This window comes from Furipterus horrens, unplaced genomic scaffold (genome assembly GCF_987537825.1).
Source record: "Furipterus horrens unplaced genomic scaffold, mFurHor1.1.pri manual_scaffold_2, whole genome shotgun sequence".
Lineage (NCBI taxonomy): Eukaryota > Metazoa > Chordata > Mammalia > Chiroptera > Furipteridae > Furipterus > Furipterus horrens.
In genome coordinates this window covers 103241213-103257152 of record NW_028327172.1, presented here as the reverse complement: position 1 = coordinate 103257152, position 15940 = coordinate 103241213, and the positions used below count along the sequence as shown (strand labels likewise).

At 35.1% G+C, this 15940-nt stretch overlaps 1 protein-coding gene across 3 annotated transcripts in view; it reads left to right on the top strand.

Moving 5' to 3' along the window:
- MAPK10 (mitogen-activated protein kinase 10) overlaps nucleotides 1–15940 on the top strand; it is a 335988-nt gene that overhangs the window by 260337 nt on the left and 59711 nt on the right. For all 3 annotated transcript variants that reach the window (XM_090266261.1, XM_090266262.1, XM_090266263.1), the window contains 3 exons: nucleotides 87–225; nucleotides 921–1086; nucleotides 3685–3756. In XM_090266261.1, the coding sequence (XP_090122387.1) occupies nucleotides 87–225; nucleotides 921–1086; nucleotides 3685–3756 (377 nt within the window). The remainder of the gene's footprint in view (nucleotides 1–86; nucleotides 226–920; nucleotides 1087–3684; nucleotides 3757–15940) is intronic.

Here is a 15940-nt window from a genome sequence, read left to right as displayed (position 1 = left end):
AAGACTTTTAGATTCAGGAGAGGATTCTGACTTATTTGAAACACTTCACAGGTGATCTGGAACTAAACTGTGGATTTACCTTCCAGTTACTTAGTAATGGAACTGATGGATGCCAACTTGTGTCAGGTGATTCAGATGGAATTAGACCATGAACGGATGTCTTACCTTCTATACCAAATGTTGTGTGGCATCAAGCACCTCCACTCTGCTGGAATTATTCACAGGGTAAGAACACTTATGACAGATTTCTAATTCAGATGTTTTAGAGAAGAGAAACCAACTGGTAGATGAGTTTCTTTACATAGGAGGTTTGGTTGAGTATACTGTCCTTCCTCATTTATTTAATGAAAGAATTAGCACATAGTTCACTCATATGTAGAAGGATACCTTAGCGATACTGTAGTTGATTTTGTTTAATATTTTGTTGCAGCTCACTGAGAGTCAGCTTTTGAGAAACCTCATGTTTTCTAGCCCCTTGATTGGCAGAGGTCATATACGCAGTTAAAATAAGACAGTACATTTACACAATTTGTTTCTGACAGTGTAAAGACAGCTTCCATGAACTGCTCTCCCGTCAGGCCTAGAAATAAAATATAGCTGAAAGGTTTATGTTGTCAAAAGGAGAAAGCTCACTGATGACAATAAATTATTTTTTTCTAAAAACTCTTTCCAAGATGAGCCTAAATTGTAAAAACGATAGTACAATTATCTTCTGGGTTTAAAAAGCTTAGGAGGTTATTTAAAAACCATGAACACTAATTGTAAACCTTTGGGTAGTGATCATTTGCTCTATGTAGGACTTGCAGTGAGGGGACGGGGCATCATTGCTATTGCAAGACCATCATGTTGATCAAGTAAATGGAAATCACACATTCCATTTGGTGCTGGCTTTGAATTTCTTCTCTTGTTCCTATTGTCAGGATCTAAAACCAAGTAACATTGTAGTCAAGTCTGATTGTACATTGAAAATTCTCGACTTCGGACTGGCCAGGACTGCAGGCACAAGCTTCATGATGACTCCTTATGTGGTGACACGTTATTACAGAGCCCCGGAGGTCATCCTGGGAATGGGCTACAAGGAGAATGGTAGGGATGCTTTGGAGTAGCAGCCACGGAGACTGTGAAAGAAATTTGTACACGTTTCAAATAGCCAGAGTAATGTTCTCTTTCATGTATATCACTATTTTTAATAGGGCTGCCGGCTTTCGTATTCAGATAAAAAATAATACTAATAAGAAGAATCACTCATTAAAAATGTGAAGGATGTTTCTGAGAAGTAAGCTTTGCTAGACAGGCACTAACATGTTATAGCTAAAAAGAACTGTCAATGGAGTCTGACTAAACAGTCAGTGGATACTAATAAGCACACATGCTGTAGATACTTAGAAAAATTCCTATTTTGGGGTTGCAGCTCAGTTCAAAGTGAGTATGAAAACAGGAATATGTCTATTTATTACATTTAACCATTTGACTTTATATCATGTATTAGAGAGATGGCTCTAGGCCTAGGAAAAGACAAACAGAGATATACCAGAAATCCTTGGAACCAGAACCTTCACAAATGCACAATGAATACTCAATTTAGAATAATCCAAATTTTTCAAGTAGGGTAAGAGATTTTTCACTGCTTTAAACTGCTCTATAAATAATATTTAGAGTAGCAATTGCCTAGTAAATTTTTATAAATTCCAAAAATCATAGAGAGAGAAATATTTTATACCACTGCTTTCATAAAGAAAATCTAGTATCCATAAACACTTTAAAAGAAAAGGTAGAAAAAATCTTCAAAATGTATTCCAATATTATTTTATGGATTAAAATGAAGTATTTGTAAGTACCTATCAGAAAACATTGCACTATATTATTTTGAAAAGAATATCTCTAACAGATAATACAGCATATTAAAAATAACATATCTAATATGTTTAGGAATTAAAAGTTTTAAATTAGGATTTTCATATGTACTCAATACCTTTCATATTTATTTTATACTTTATTTTACCTAGTCCTAGCAGTCCATTTGTTATTAGTTCTATGAAAATAATTATCATTGTATTTTACATGCAGGTGCCATAGGGTACTTTTATGAAAATTTCCTGACCACCAAAGTTAAAAATTTTTTGTATGTATTTTCAAATTAGAAGAAAGACAATAATTTTGTGCATTTGTTCATTTATTTTTTTTAAATGTTTTATTTATTTATTGACAGAGGGGAAGGGAGGGAGAAAGAGAGGGAAAGAAACATCGATGTGAGAGACAAACATCAATCGATTGCCTCTCATAAGGGACTGAACCCACAACCAAGGCATGTGCCCTGACAGGGAATGAAACTGGTGACCTTTCACTTTGCATGATGACGCCCAACCAGTTGAGCCATGCCGCCAGGACTATGCCTTTGTTTAGAAGAAGAGAAAAATTCAGCTCCTAGGAAGGTCAGGTTCACTTTGGTAGACATGGCAAAAGTCTATTACCTTTTGATTTGGAACAGGTGAATCTAGTCCTCTTCCCAAGGCAATACTATATCTGACTTATTTGGAAAATCAGATGTTTGTATATATTCTTTACAAATTATTTTTTAAATCAAATAAAATCAAAGGGAAACTAATTTATAAAGTCAAGAAATTAAGGATCTACAGAGGTCTGAAGAGGTCTGAATTTGCCTATTATGACTTTTCAGATCTTTACTGCACAAATGAAACATAATTTCATCCCTTCTCCTTTCCTCACTAGAAAGGGTTTCAAGTTACTATCTTCGTTTTTTTCCTTTTTAAAAAAATCTCTAGGTCTGTGACAAAACCACACTTAGCACTCTTGCGCTGTTCTCCCACTTGCAAATCGGAGGAAGGTTATCATGCAGAAAAACCCGCTTGCTCCCACATCAGGCCTGCCCACCTAACTGTGCACCTAACCCTGCCTTCCTTCCCCAAGGAGTGTTTCAGCCTAATGATTTTGCCCCCAGCTTCCCTTTGTCCTTACTAAAAAGCCAGCTGGAAGAGGGGAAACATTGGGAAGAGAAGGTGAAGCATTGTAGGTTAACAAATATGACAACTGAGAAATAAATATACATATATAATAATTTTAAAATACCTTTAATACCTTTTTTTTACTTCCAGATGACTTTTAAACATGTGCTAATTAATGTTATATGTTTTTTGAAATATTTCAAGTAGATGGTAAAACTGGTATTTATTAATAAAAATTACTTCGGAAGGAAAAAAACTAAGTCCTGAAACCAGGATTTGAGTACTTCTGCCTTAAAACAATGGTTCCAGCCATTTCCTCGTGCTTTTTGGGGAGTTTGGTTGCATGTACAAAAAAAAAAAAAGTTTCTTTTTCCTTATTCCATGTAACTGAATAGAGTGGAAAATGGAAACAGCCACCCCTACAGGTTGATAAAAATAATTTTGGTTTAGTTGCTGCTTTTCCATGCAACCATTTCATGGCACTAAAGAGGCAATCAGAGACACTTATAAAGTAAGTTTTTAAAATTAATTTCAGTTCTTGTAGTAGACATTAGTTAGGTAATATTATAGAGCTGGTTTCAATTCACCGTAGCCAACATTTGATGGGGAAAAAATTGTACCTTCTAATCAAGCTGTTATTTTTCCTCCTCCTTCAGAGATCAATGATGTTAGTTAACTTTACTTTCCTCCCTTTTCTTCACTTCCCTGTCTCCTGTTCCAGTGGATATATGGTCTGTGGGATGCATTATGGGAGAAATGGTTCGCCACAAAATCCTCTTCCCAGGAAGGGACTGTATCCTTGTACTTTTTGCTGCAGCTTTACATGTTTTGTTCTCTCTCCCTTTAAACACATATGGTTTTCCCAGGAGAGTAAAGATAGAAGCAAAAAGTTGGGTAAGTGGTATAATTGTGATTTTTAAAAGAGTGGTAATTTCTATAATCTGACCAGTACTGAAGACTACCTATTGCAATTATTTGTGTTAATTAAATTTCAATGGGCTTTTTTCTTCTTAAATTATTTTTTGTCTATAATTCAAAGTAGCAATGATATTTTTTCATAAATAAGAGAGGCCATCAGATGCAAAATTATTAAAATATATTTTTATAACTGGAAAAATAAGTTACTATTTGCAAGTATTTTCCATCTGCTTTCTAACACTATTTTATATATCTACAACATTTAGGCATGACAATTTCTCTCCTTGTAATATCTTAAGCTATTGAATTGCTCTTGACACTATATCCAGTCTTAAATAGGTCATTATAGCATTTTCTCCTTAAAACATGAGGTTCCACATTTAAAATCATAATTAATATTCAAATTGCTAGGTGTCTGGTGGGTTTAAAATAGGCCTCCCTCACTTGACTTGGATATGTGACTTAGACATAGATAATTACTTTTCCAATGAAATTTAGAATTTTAAAAAGCGCTGTTGATTTGAGTTCTACCACTGAGTCCTGTACTGGAGTTCATCAGAAATTTCTTGGAGTGATATTTATGATGTGGAATTATTAAATGATCTGGTATATTTCTGCAATGAGCAAAAGCTTACTCCCTAACAAAGACATATATTGGTTATCATCATATGTAGATAATAAAGTTTACATATTAATAGAGAATATGCATTTCTTAATATCAGAAATACCTTGCTAATACACAATAGTGAAATCTAAGTACAGCAACAATTGACAACTTTCACAGTAGTAATGCAAGATTAAGTTTAATATATTTAGTACATGTGACTTTTTTTTGGAAAATGATAAACATGTGATCTGTAACACTATTAAGTATTGTATTTGACTAATAAGAAAGCTCTATGAAGGAACTCTTTTATTATGTAAGAAAGATTATGATTGTTATTTAGTAGAAATAAAAATAGGAAAAAATGTCTATGACAAAGGAAACTTGGACTCAATAAGAAATTAATACCACAATGAGTATGCAGTTGTGTGGGCATTTATTTATTCTGCTAGATATTAATGAGATATTCTCTAGATTCCAGTAATAAAGTAAGAGTAATGAATCTTCTAGAACTATACGGCCCAGTAGGTAGCCACTAGCAACATGTGGCTATTCAGCACTTGAAATTATGGCTAGTCTGAATTGAAATGTGTTATATGTGCAAAATGCATAGTAGATTTTGAAGATATAAAAATAAAGCATGTAAAATATCTCATTAATACTTTTTATATTCATATGTTTTGAAATCATATTTCACTTCAATTTATATTAATTATATTTTGAGGATCAATTATATACTCAACATAGTTGATTTGAACCACATTATAATTCACATTTATATTTAAATATACTGATTTCATACAAAAGTAAGAATTTTTTTCCTTTGTGCTTTTGCCTTTATATTTCAGATAAAAAAAGGAACTTTTAATCAGTCCTTAAAGTGAGATTACAGAGCCACATCTTTGTAATCCTTTAAATTAGTGAAATACAATAAGTCAAAATGCCTCATTTCCATGTGGCATTGGTACAGTTTCTTAGATTTTCAAAAGCATGGTTCTCTGAGATTAATTTATTTCTTTTGACATTTATCAGAATTCCTTTTTAACCTATTTTAACAGTTTTAAATTTAAAAGTCTGTAAAATGAGGAAAAACCAAAATACTTTTCAACCCAAAATAACCCTTCAGAAAACAGGCAGGCAAAAATAATAGCACCGTATTGATAATTCTTTATTCTTCTGAAAATTGTTGTCTTGAAGGTATATTTCCCCCTTTTAATTTTAGTCTATATTTTAAAAGTGTTTATAACTGAAAGTAAATCATGCAAAAATCAATAAAAGTATGATCCTAGAACTGAATGTATTCTAACATACAAATTGTGGATTATAATAAAGGTTTGCATTCTGAATTCCTTTATCGTATGCAATAATTATAGAGAATATTGGTCTTTGATAGCTTAGTGCCATTTATGATAATGAGCCTGAATAAGGACCTAAAAAGTAAACAGGAAATTTACATAAAGACATTTATAGTGGAGACTTCTGGCCAAGATGGAGGCCTAGACTGAGACACTCTGTCTCCCTCCACAACTAAGAATGAATACAACTACTGCAAAACCAGATATAATCAGAAATTCCAGGAAATAAAGTTACAAGGAAGTCCAACATATGAAGTTATAAAAAAGTGGTGCTCGTCCGGACGGGTAGGAAGGGTGAAGCTGTGGCGGAGAGGTCAAGCTGTGCTGGCAGTGGCAGCTGCAGTAAGCACAGACACCCGTATTTAAAGGGAGAAAAGAAGTGCCTCAGGAGCACCCCTGGCTGCAGACCAAACCCATCAGCTCATGATTCCAATGCCAGGGAAGGCAGACCCTGATTGCCTCTGACTGTGAGGGCCGGAGGGCATGGGGACAGAGGAGGAGGCTCCCGGTCTCTCAGCGGAGAGTGAACAGCAGGAATCCATCTTGGACCCCCACCCCCGCAGAAAATGCCACAGCGTGGTGAGACAAGGTGCCTGGTTGTGATGAGTGCGTGGGGCTCCACCCCCTATAGTGTAGGAGGTGTGACAGCCCTGCCCAGGAAACAAAGGTAAACACAAACTGCCAGGATGACAGGGATCATTTTAGAGATCACAATCACACAGCTGACCAGACAGCGTATACATGATTTATCTGATGAGCAGATAGGATATCTTTCTGAGACTCTGTTCAGAGCTCTGGTTATAAGAAAGCTTACAGATCTAACAGCAGATCTTAAACAAGACGGGGAAGAAATGAAGGCTAGCCCTGCTGAAATGAATGAAAATACATACAAAACAAGTGGTGAGGGAAGGAAAACTGGGGGTTAAATCAACAAATCAGAACATAGGAAAGGGACAAACAGTCAGCCAGTGCAGAAAGAGGAAACAAAAAGTGAGGAAAATGAGGAGAGGCTCAGAAACCTATGGGACAGCTGTAAGTGAGCCAACATCTGAATAATAGGGTTGCCAGAAGGTGAAGAAGAAGAACTAGAAACTGAAAAATTATGTGAAAAAATAATGAAGCAGAACTTCCCTAACTTGGGGAAGGAAATAGACTTACAGGTCCAGGAAGCACAGAGAGTTCCAAAAAAAAACTGGACCCATGGAGAACCACACCAAGACACATTATAATCAAAATGTCAAAAATTAAGGATAAAGAGAGAATCTTAAAAGCAGCAAGAGAGAAGAAGAGAACTATGTACAAAGGGGTCCCAAAAAGACTTTCAGTTGATTTCTCAAAAGAAACTCTGCAGGCAAGAAGGGACTGGCAAGAAATATTCAAAGTAATGAAAAGCAAAAACCTACAACCATGATTACTCTATCTAGTGAAGCTGTCATTCTAAATAGAAGGGCAGAGAAAGTGCTTCCAGGACAAAGTAAAACTGAAGGAGTTCATCAGATCCAAACCACTGTTATATGAAATGTTAAAGTGACTTGTTTAAGAGAAAGAGGATCAAAACTATGCACATTAAAATGAAAACTGTATCACAACAACCAACAACAAAAGCTAGGGAACTGAAACAAAGGCAAACTAAGTAGGCAATGAGAGTGGGAAAAGAATTATAGGTATGGGGAACATATTGCTGGGAGGTCAGTGGGGAGGGGGAAGGAAGGGAGATGGTACAGGAATTAAGAAGCATAGTAGGAGGGAGTGGAGTAGACAGGAAGATGTTGAGAAGAACTATGTGGACAAGCAATGGGCATGGACTAAGCAGGGGGACAAGTGGAGGAGGGGGTCATTGGGTGGAGGGAGACAAAGGGAAAAAGAAATTGGGACAACTGTAACAGCACAATCAATAAAGCATATTAAAAAAAGACATTTATAGTGGAAAACATTTGCTTAAGTTAGACCCTATTTTAATATGGATAAATAATTTCTAGATGAAATCAGTTAGAACCACCATTGTATAGAAAACAAACGTATCAATTTGGATTTAAATACTTAATTTATTTTACCTATAATTAAAATTATAACAATGTCCATAAGTCATGGCCACATTTAAAAAATAAACTAAATCATAGAAATCCCTATTTAACAATGATCAACAAGTACAGTGTATTTCAAGTGAGCTGTTTCATTAATATTAACATAAAATCATTATCATTTTATGAATATAGCTTTCTACCAAGAATTGACAGATCAGAGCATTAGCTTCACCAATTTAAACTATGATGGTCAGACACAAGTAGAGGGTCTGATGGAGATTTTGTACCAGGAGAAGAATCATACCAATATTTTAGCATTTAAATGAGTCCAACATTTATTGGAAGTAATATTAAAGGTTGGTATATATTAATAGTAGTATATGATTCCTTGACTACTTCCACAATTCTTCAGAGACTTAAAAAAATAATCATAGGTTCTCTTATTTTACACTGAGAATTATTCACAGTAATTTATATTGAGTTTCTCCAATGCTAAAAAATGGTTGGTAATACTCTATTATTGCCATCAACGTTATTCCTCTCTCTCCACAGAATTTTTAGTGCTCTCATTCTTAATCTGATAAAACAGTAAAACACTTTGATTGAGAAATCTTGTGAAATTGTCATTGATGACTAAAGTATTAGCTAATTTCCTACATTAAAACTGTCTGTATCTGAGGAATATTGTCTAGGTTTCTTAACTATTGAAATATGAATCACATGATATCTGATTACTAAATCAAAGTGTTAGCTAAATAAATAAATATGTATATTTGCTTTTCCACTCAATAGATTGCTATTTTTTAATATTCAAAGGAACATTATGAGATACTTAATATTTATGATACAGTTTTTAAAATTATACAAACATATACTGTTGTACACTCAGTTTTCACTATAATTTTGTGATTAAAACCTATTTTATACATACATGTTGATATAATATACAGTATTGCTAAAAAGTCTTAGAGTCAGGCTGAATTCAAGCTAGTGAGTAATAGATATACCAGGTCTATTATTTTCTTTGCATAATCCAAATATCATCTGAGTTATCAGTGGCTCTACATTTCTTTCGGATTTTGTTTCTTTTAATTACAGTAAAGCAGTTTTATGATGCTTTCTTAGAAGGTTTCTTTTTATTTTATTTTAAGACTATCTGGTCATTTACCCCTTCATTTCTTTCAAACAACACCAAGGGCTTACCATATTCTTGGTTACTAAAGGCTCATACAATTATACATTTTATGATGTCTTTCCTCAAGCCTGCTTCTTTTAAGTGCATTCTTTCTACCTTATTATTTTTTCATCTTACTTTACATGGCAACACCTTCTTTGGGCAAGGCTTGTAAATTGCTTTATCTAGAACTCTTGGCCAGAGTTTTCTGGACCTGGGAGATGTTAAAGACAGGCACACCATTTTTAGACCTCAGCTAAATTTTCTGGTTAATGTTAATAACTGAACTGCTAAAAAACTACTCTCACTTTTCCCTCTGAAGACATGAGAAATTTCAGTTAGAATGAAAAAGATATATACCTATAACCTTGCCAAAAAGCCAAGTCATTAAGGAACCAGTAAATAAGTTTTCAAAAAATATATTGGAATAAATAAAAACCCTCAAATTATTTGAATATCATATCTTTTCTAAGCTCAGACAGGAAAATTAGGAATAATTAAAGTAAAATGAACAAAAATTTGAGGTTGTGGATTAATATATCCATCTAGTGTTGATACTTTTAATCCTTTTTACCTCCTTGAAAGAACTCCTTACTTCCTAATAAACTTTTGCAACTAATGCATCACTATTGTTTGAGTTTGTTCCCTAATAATAAGATATTACAAGTTTATTTCAAACAGTATATGTTAGACTGGAAACTATAAAAATCACAGAAGAAAACATGGGCAACAAAATCTTGGACATTGTTCATAGCAATATTTTATTGGATATATCTCCCCAGGCAAGGGAAACAAAAGAAAAGATAAATAAATAAATGGAACTACATCAAACTAAAAAGATTTTGCACAGCAAAGGGAGTCATCAATGAAATGGAAAGACAGCTCACAGAATGGGAGAACATATTTGCAGATACATCTGCTAAGGTGTTAATATTCAGAACTTATAAAGAACTTACAAAACTCAACACGAAAAGAAACAAACAAACAAAGAAACAATCCAATTAAAAATATGGACAAAAGACCTGAATAGACACTTCTCCAAAGAGGATATACATATGGTCAATATACATATGAAAAGATGCTCAACATCATTAATCATCAGAGAAATGCAAATTAAAATGAGATATCATCATTTCACATCTGTGAGAATGGGTATTATCAATAAATCAACAAACAAGTTCTGGTGAGGATGTGGAGAAAGGGGAACCCTTTTGCATTTGTGGTGGGAATGCAGACTGGTGCAGCCACTGTGGAAAGCAGTATGGATATACCTTAAAAAATTGGAACTGCCTTTTGACCCAGTGATCCCACTTCTGGGAAAATCTCTGAACGAACCCAAAACACTAATGCAAAAGGACATAAGCACCCCTATGTTCATTGCAGCATTATTTATAATAGCCAAGAAATGGAAGCAGCCCAAGTATCCATTACTAGATTAGTGGATGAAACAACTATGGCACATTTACACAATGATATACTACTCAGCCATAAAAAAGAAGAAAGTTTTACCCTTTGTGACAGTATGGATGGATCTGGAGAACATTATGCTAAGTGAAATAAGCCAGTCAGAGAAACACAAGTACCATATGCTTTCACTCATATGTGGAATCTAATGAACAAACTGAACTAACAAGGAAAATGGGGACAGACTCATAGATGCAGAGCAGATGACAGCTAATGGTGGGGAGAGGTAGGAGGTGGAGGGATTGAGCAAAAAGGAAAAAGGACTCATGGACATGGGCAACAATGTGGTGATTGCTGAGGGGGGTGGTATAAGAGGACTAAATCGTAATGGAAAAAAATACAATAAAGATTAAATATATAAAAACAGCATATAATTTTGATTTAAAGTTGGGAGGTTAAAACCCAGTAGTTATTCTATCTCACCCATAAACAAATAGCAGATAATTATAAACATAAAAATATTATTTATTAGTTCTCTATATATTTGTTAAAAGAATATACTTTCACCATCAATTTGCTTACTATTCCTTTCTTTTTAAAATTATTTTGAGAAAATCTGAGTGAGATAGGGATCACTAGAATGGAAGTTGGGGATTTTGAAAGGATCTGAAAAGATGGAAGTACATAGTTGTAAGAGGAAAATCCTCCCTCCGAGGGTTTTAGAGTAGATTAGAGTTTGCTAGAGCACTGGTTCCTATCCTTTTTGGCATCAGGGACTGGTTTCATGGAGGACAATCTTTACACAAACCTGGTTGGGGTGGGGATGGTTTCAAGATGATTCAAATGCATTACATTTATTGTGCACTTTATTTCTATTGTTATCACATTGTAATATATAATGAAATAATTATACAACTCACCATAGTGCAGAATCAGTGGGAGCCCTGAACCTGTTTTCCTGCATAGATGGTCCCATCAGGGATGGGGGAGTGATCGGAGACAGTGAAACCCGAAATGTGTTGCTGATGTCCAGTCTACTCCATAATCTCATTTTGGTTGCTGTCACTGCAGAAAACCCTGCTTCTCAAAGATAGGATGTTGGAAATAGAAGTAGGCTTTTCAGTGCTTTTGTAGCAATCTCAGGATATTCTGCCTTGACTTTGCTTCAGAACGTATGGAGATTCAAAGTAATCTCAAACATACTTTTAAGGCCACCATCATTTGTGATGTCAAGTAGTTGATCACCTTCTAGCACGGACAAAGTTGATTCACCTGGCTTATTCACAAATGGGCCTTGGATCTGTTCCTTCCCAGTTTGGGGGTCTTCCGTGGTTGGGAAGTAATACTCAAACTCTTTGAAAGCTGAGATACATGATCTGCACCCGCAGGGAGAAAGAAGGCCTTGGCTCAGTCTCTTTCAAAATCTCTACTAATATTTGAAACATGTCAAAAATCCCAGTGTTCACTCATCACCCCCATAATTCCAGTTTGACTTTGAATGTAGCCACTTTATCTGCCAACTTGAACACAATTGTCATTCTGCCCTGAAGTGACAGATTAAGTTCATTGAGCAGGCTGAACATGTCGCACAAATTTTGCGACCCATTCTGTGTCACTGAAATGTCCTGCCAGCAGTGACTGTTTTTCTAAAAGAAATCTCTTGAGTGGTTCTCATAACTCAGGAACCCTGGCCAGCGATCTACGTTTAGAAGGTCATCTCACTTCTGTTTATAAGAGAAGATGTGTGTGCTCTGCGTCCATTTCCTCACAGAGATGTGTGAACAGACATGAGTTAAGGGCAGGTACTTTAATGTGGTAGATAGTTTTAATAACATTCTGCAAAACCTTGCTACGTTCAGATGATATTTTTCAGCTAGCCAGCATTTCTTTATGGATGACACAGTGTGTAGACTCCCATTCAGAAGTGACCTTTTTGACCCAAGTACTAAAACCAGAAAGCTGTGCAGTCATGGCAGTCGCTCCATCTGTGCACATACTGACACAAAATGACCAATTCTGTTTTTCTGATATGTATTCAAAGACTTGAATAGTTCTCCAGCTGTGGTGTTGATTGACAACAAAAGTGCACCTGACATATTTTCATGCACATCCTCCTGAAAAATATATCACATAAAAAAGCACTGTTGTCTTGCTGTCAACATCAGCAGACTCATTAACCTCAATTGCATACCACAATGACTCATTAATCCTCTAACAAGTATGCCTCAATATTGTCTGCTATTTTATCAATTCATCTAGCTACAGTGCTAGCCAAAAGAGGAACACGTGCCACCTTTTGAACTTCAGCGTCTCCTAAAACTTCACAACAAATGTCCTTAGCAGCAGGCAGGATCAACTCTTCACTGATAGTAAAAGGCTTCTTAGTGCTAGCAATGAGGTTAGCCACTAAGAATGATGCTCTCAGTGCAGACACGTTTGATGAAGTGGTGGCCTTCAATTATTGCTTCTGTTCTTGGTGATTACATTTTTTTTCTTTTGAAAAACTCCAAAGGCTTGTCTTTTAATGCAGGGTGCTTGTTCCCCATGTGGCCAAGCAGTTTTGAAGCTTTCATGGCTTCATTGGATAGCCAGTCACCACATACTATACAAAATGGGCTTGGAGGATGTGAATCACCTCCAATGAACCTGTAATTCAAGGAGGACTCTTGGTATTTTCTCTTAAATGCAGCTTTCTTTTTGTTGGCAGTTTTTGAGTCTTATGCTATCTCATCATTGGGTCTTTCCCACTTTTAAAACAAGCTCTCCAGTGATGTTTGTATTTTACTCATTTTGGCTAGGGTTGTTAGCTTGTGGGCTCACCAAAACTGTGACTGAGACAAGTACACTGTGTGGGAAAGAGATGTGGACTGAAGTGGTAAATAAAATAATGAGCGGGCCACATGCAGACTAAAATAAGGGTCAGATTCTGACTTAAAGCATGCCACCAGATGCAGCTGTACAATTGAAGCACATCAATCATTTGCCTCTGTATTGCCTGCCAGCAGATGCAGGTTGTCACTTGCCAATCACTGATAGGGTTTTGATATGAGTCTGCAAGCAATTGATTTATTATGGTCTCTGTGTAGTCAAACCTCTCTGCTAATGATAATCTGTATTTGCAGTCGCGCCCCGGCGCTACCATCACCGCCTCAGCTCCGCCTCAGACCATCAGGCATTAAGTGTTCGTAAGGAGTATGCAACCTAGATCTCTTGCTTGTGCACTTCACAGTAGGGTTTTCACTCGTGTGAAAATCTAATGCCACAGCTGATCTGATAGGAGGCAGAGCTCAGACAATAATGTGATCTATGGGGAGCTGGGGAGCCACTCTCAAAACAGATGAAGTTTGACTTGGTCACCCATCCGGCCGCTCACCTCCTGCTGTGCAGCTCAGGTTGGAAACCCCTGCGCTAGCGGGCAGGAGAAAGCTTACAGGTCACAAAACGAGAGCCATACAGCAAGGAGGCAGATGTAAGAGAGGGCACAGAGAACTGACTTCTGGGGTGCAATAAAAGGCAAGAAGTTTGAGGAGCTGGACCTCAACCCCTGATGTCTTGAAGAGGAAGCATTCAGTGCTATCATGTGCAAAGCTCCACTAGGGCCCCAGAAGTTCCCTGTCTCCTGGAAATATGTATATAGAAAGGTTTAAAAGCATATTATTTTTCCTATCCGTGTATAGTTCTATAGACATAGTATAGAGTTGTTTTTAAAAATGAAGTGAAACATTGAGAGGGTAATACTACAAACAATAAAATGCATTTCTTAGTCATTACTGTGAAAAGGCATTAAACTGCCCTTGGTCCATTTGGCCCTTAGGACAGAGTTTATGAATGGTAGCACCTACTATGGAACTTGCCTCTTCAGCAGTCAAATAAGTATGAGCTCATATGGGGAATTGGTCTCCAAAAACTGGCTCCTGGTCATATTCACTTTAGCCATGTGACTTACCTCCTACACATTAATATACTTTATAAAATACCTTCTTTGCTTATATTACAAGATTGCTGTAATGATAGTCATTTGATACATGTAAAGCATTGATTGTTTACAAATATACACACACCTGCAAATACCTTCAAAGATAAGAAACTACAATTTTTATATTATAAAGTTAATTTTTGGGAACTCTAGTCCAAATTTAATTAGATAAATTATAAAAAAATGGAAATAACTAGAAGGCCACCTGTACTAAAAACTATTATCTCAAATGATGAGAAACCAAATTATCTATGATTTAGACAACAGGAAAAGGAAAGGAAAATAAGTTGTTTGCCATTTACTAAAGCGCTTCTGCAAGCTGATGTACAGAATGAAGTAAGGACTTATGGATCTGAAGAGTGCATGTATTTAATTTGGTGATAATGTGAGACATTCAGAGCCAGCACGTACTATTTGTTGGTCAGAGCATAAAAAGTTTAAAGAAAAATACTTTTTCAACATTAGGAGTTCTGTAAATTACTTACAGAATTACATAGATTTTCCAAGATGACAATTCAAAATATTTTGGTGTAGTAAAAAATTTAAAGTGTTTTTATGGTAAAATATTTTGTAAGTTCATTAGTCTATAACTTTATTTATAATGTAATATAAACCTAAAAGCTTTCTTCTTTATTTTAAGGTTCAATGGATTTTTCTGTTTTATAAAAAGCAAATAAAAATATAAAATCTTTTAAATAAAGGTTAAAATTAATAATAAGATCCCATAGAAGTTATAAAGAAAGAAAAGTTGAATTTGTAGATTCAAAGAGAAAAATCTTCCTTTGATTTCCTGGCATTTGTTCCACGGAAACTGCTTATTTTTCTTAGTTAGATTCACATGTGCAAAGTATGTATCTTCTACATTTATTTATACCTATCAGTAATCTTTTATAATTCCATTTTGCATTGAATTTTAAAACAATGTGATTTTGTTAAATATATAATTAAATTTTTAACTTTTGAAACATAAGTGTTTCTAAGAAATAGTGTTGTGGTCTTAAAAAATCATATTAAATTTTCTTATTGTACTTTGAGGTATTCAAAAAATAAAATGTACCTAAGCACTTTGTCTGAATTCTTTGACAAATGAAGATATAATCATATTAAGGAGAAAAGTGGTGTAGTTTAAAAATCATGTTACCAGAGCCACTGATATATTTTTCACGTTGCTGAATCAAAGCTCACATAGTCTAAAAAATATTTTATCATTTAAAACAAGCCAAGCTATTACACAGAGGGTAGAAGCAGCAATATATTGCTTTCTTCATTTAGATTTAAGCTGCCAGGTCGTACATTATATTATTTCTGTCCCTTGGCTAAAAGTAGATAAAGGGAATTTAGTATAATTTAATGCCTAACAAATGATATGACATGAGATTTTTCTTACTTAGAAAATTAATAACCATATTTTGTAGCACCAAAACTTACTTAACTTTGGTTTTAAGAAAAGTGACTCATCTTCTGAGTATTAAAGTTGCAAATGAATCTGCTTTCTCTCTGTAGGAATATTGATCATGGGAAT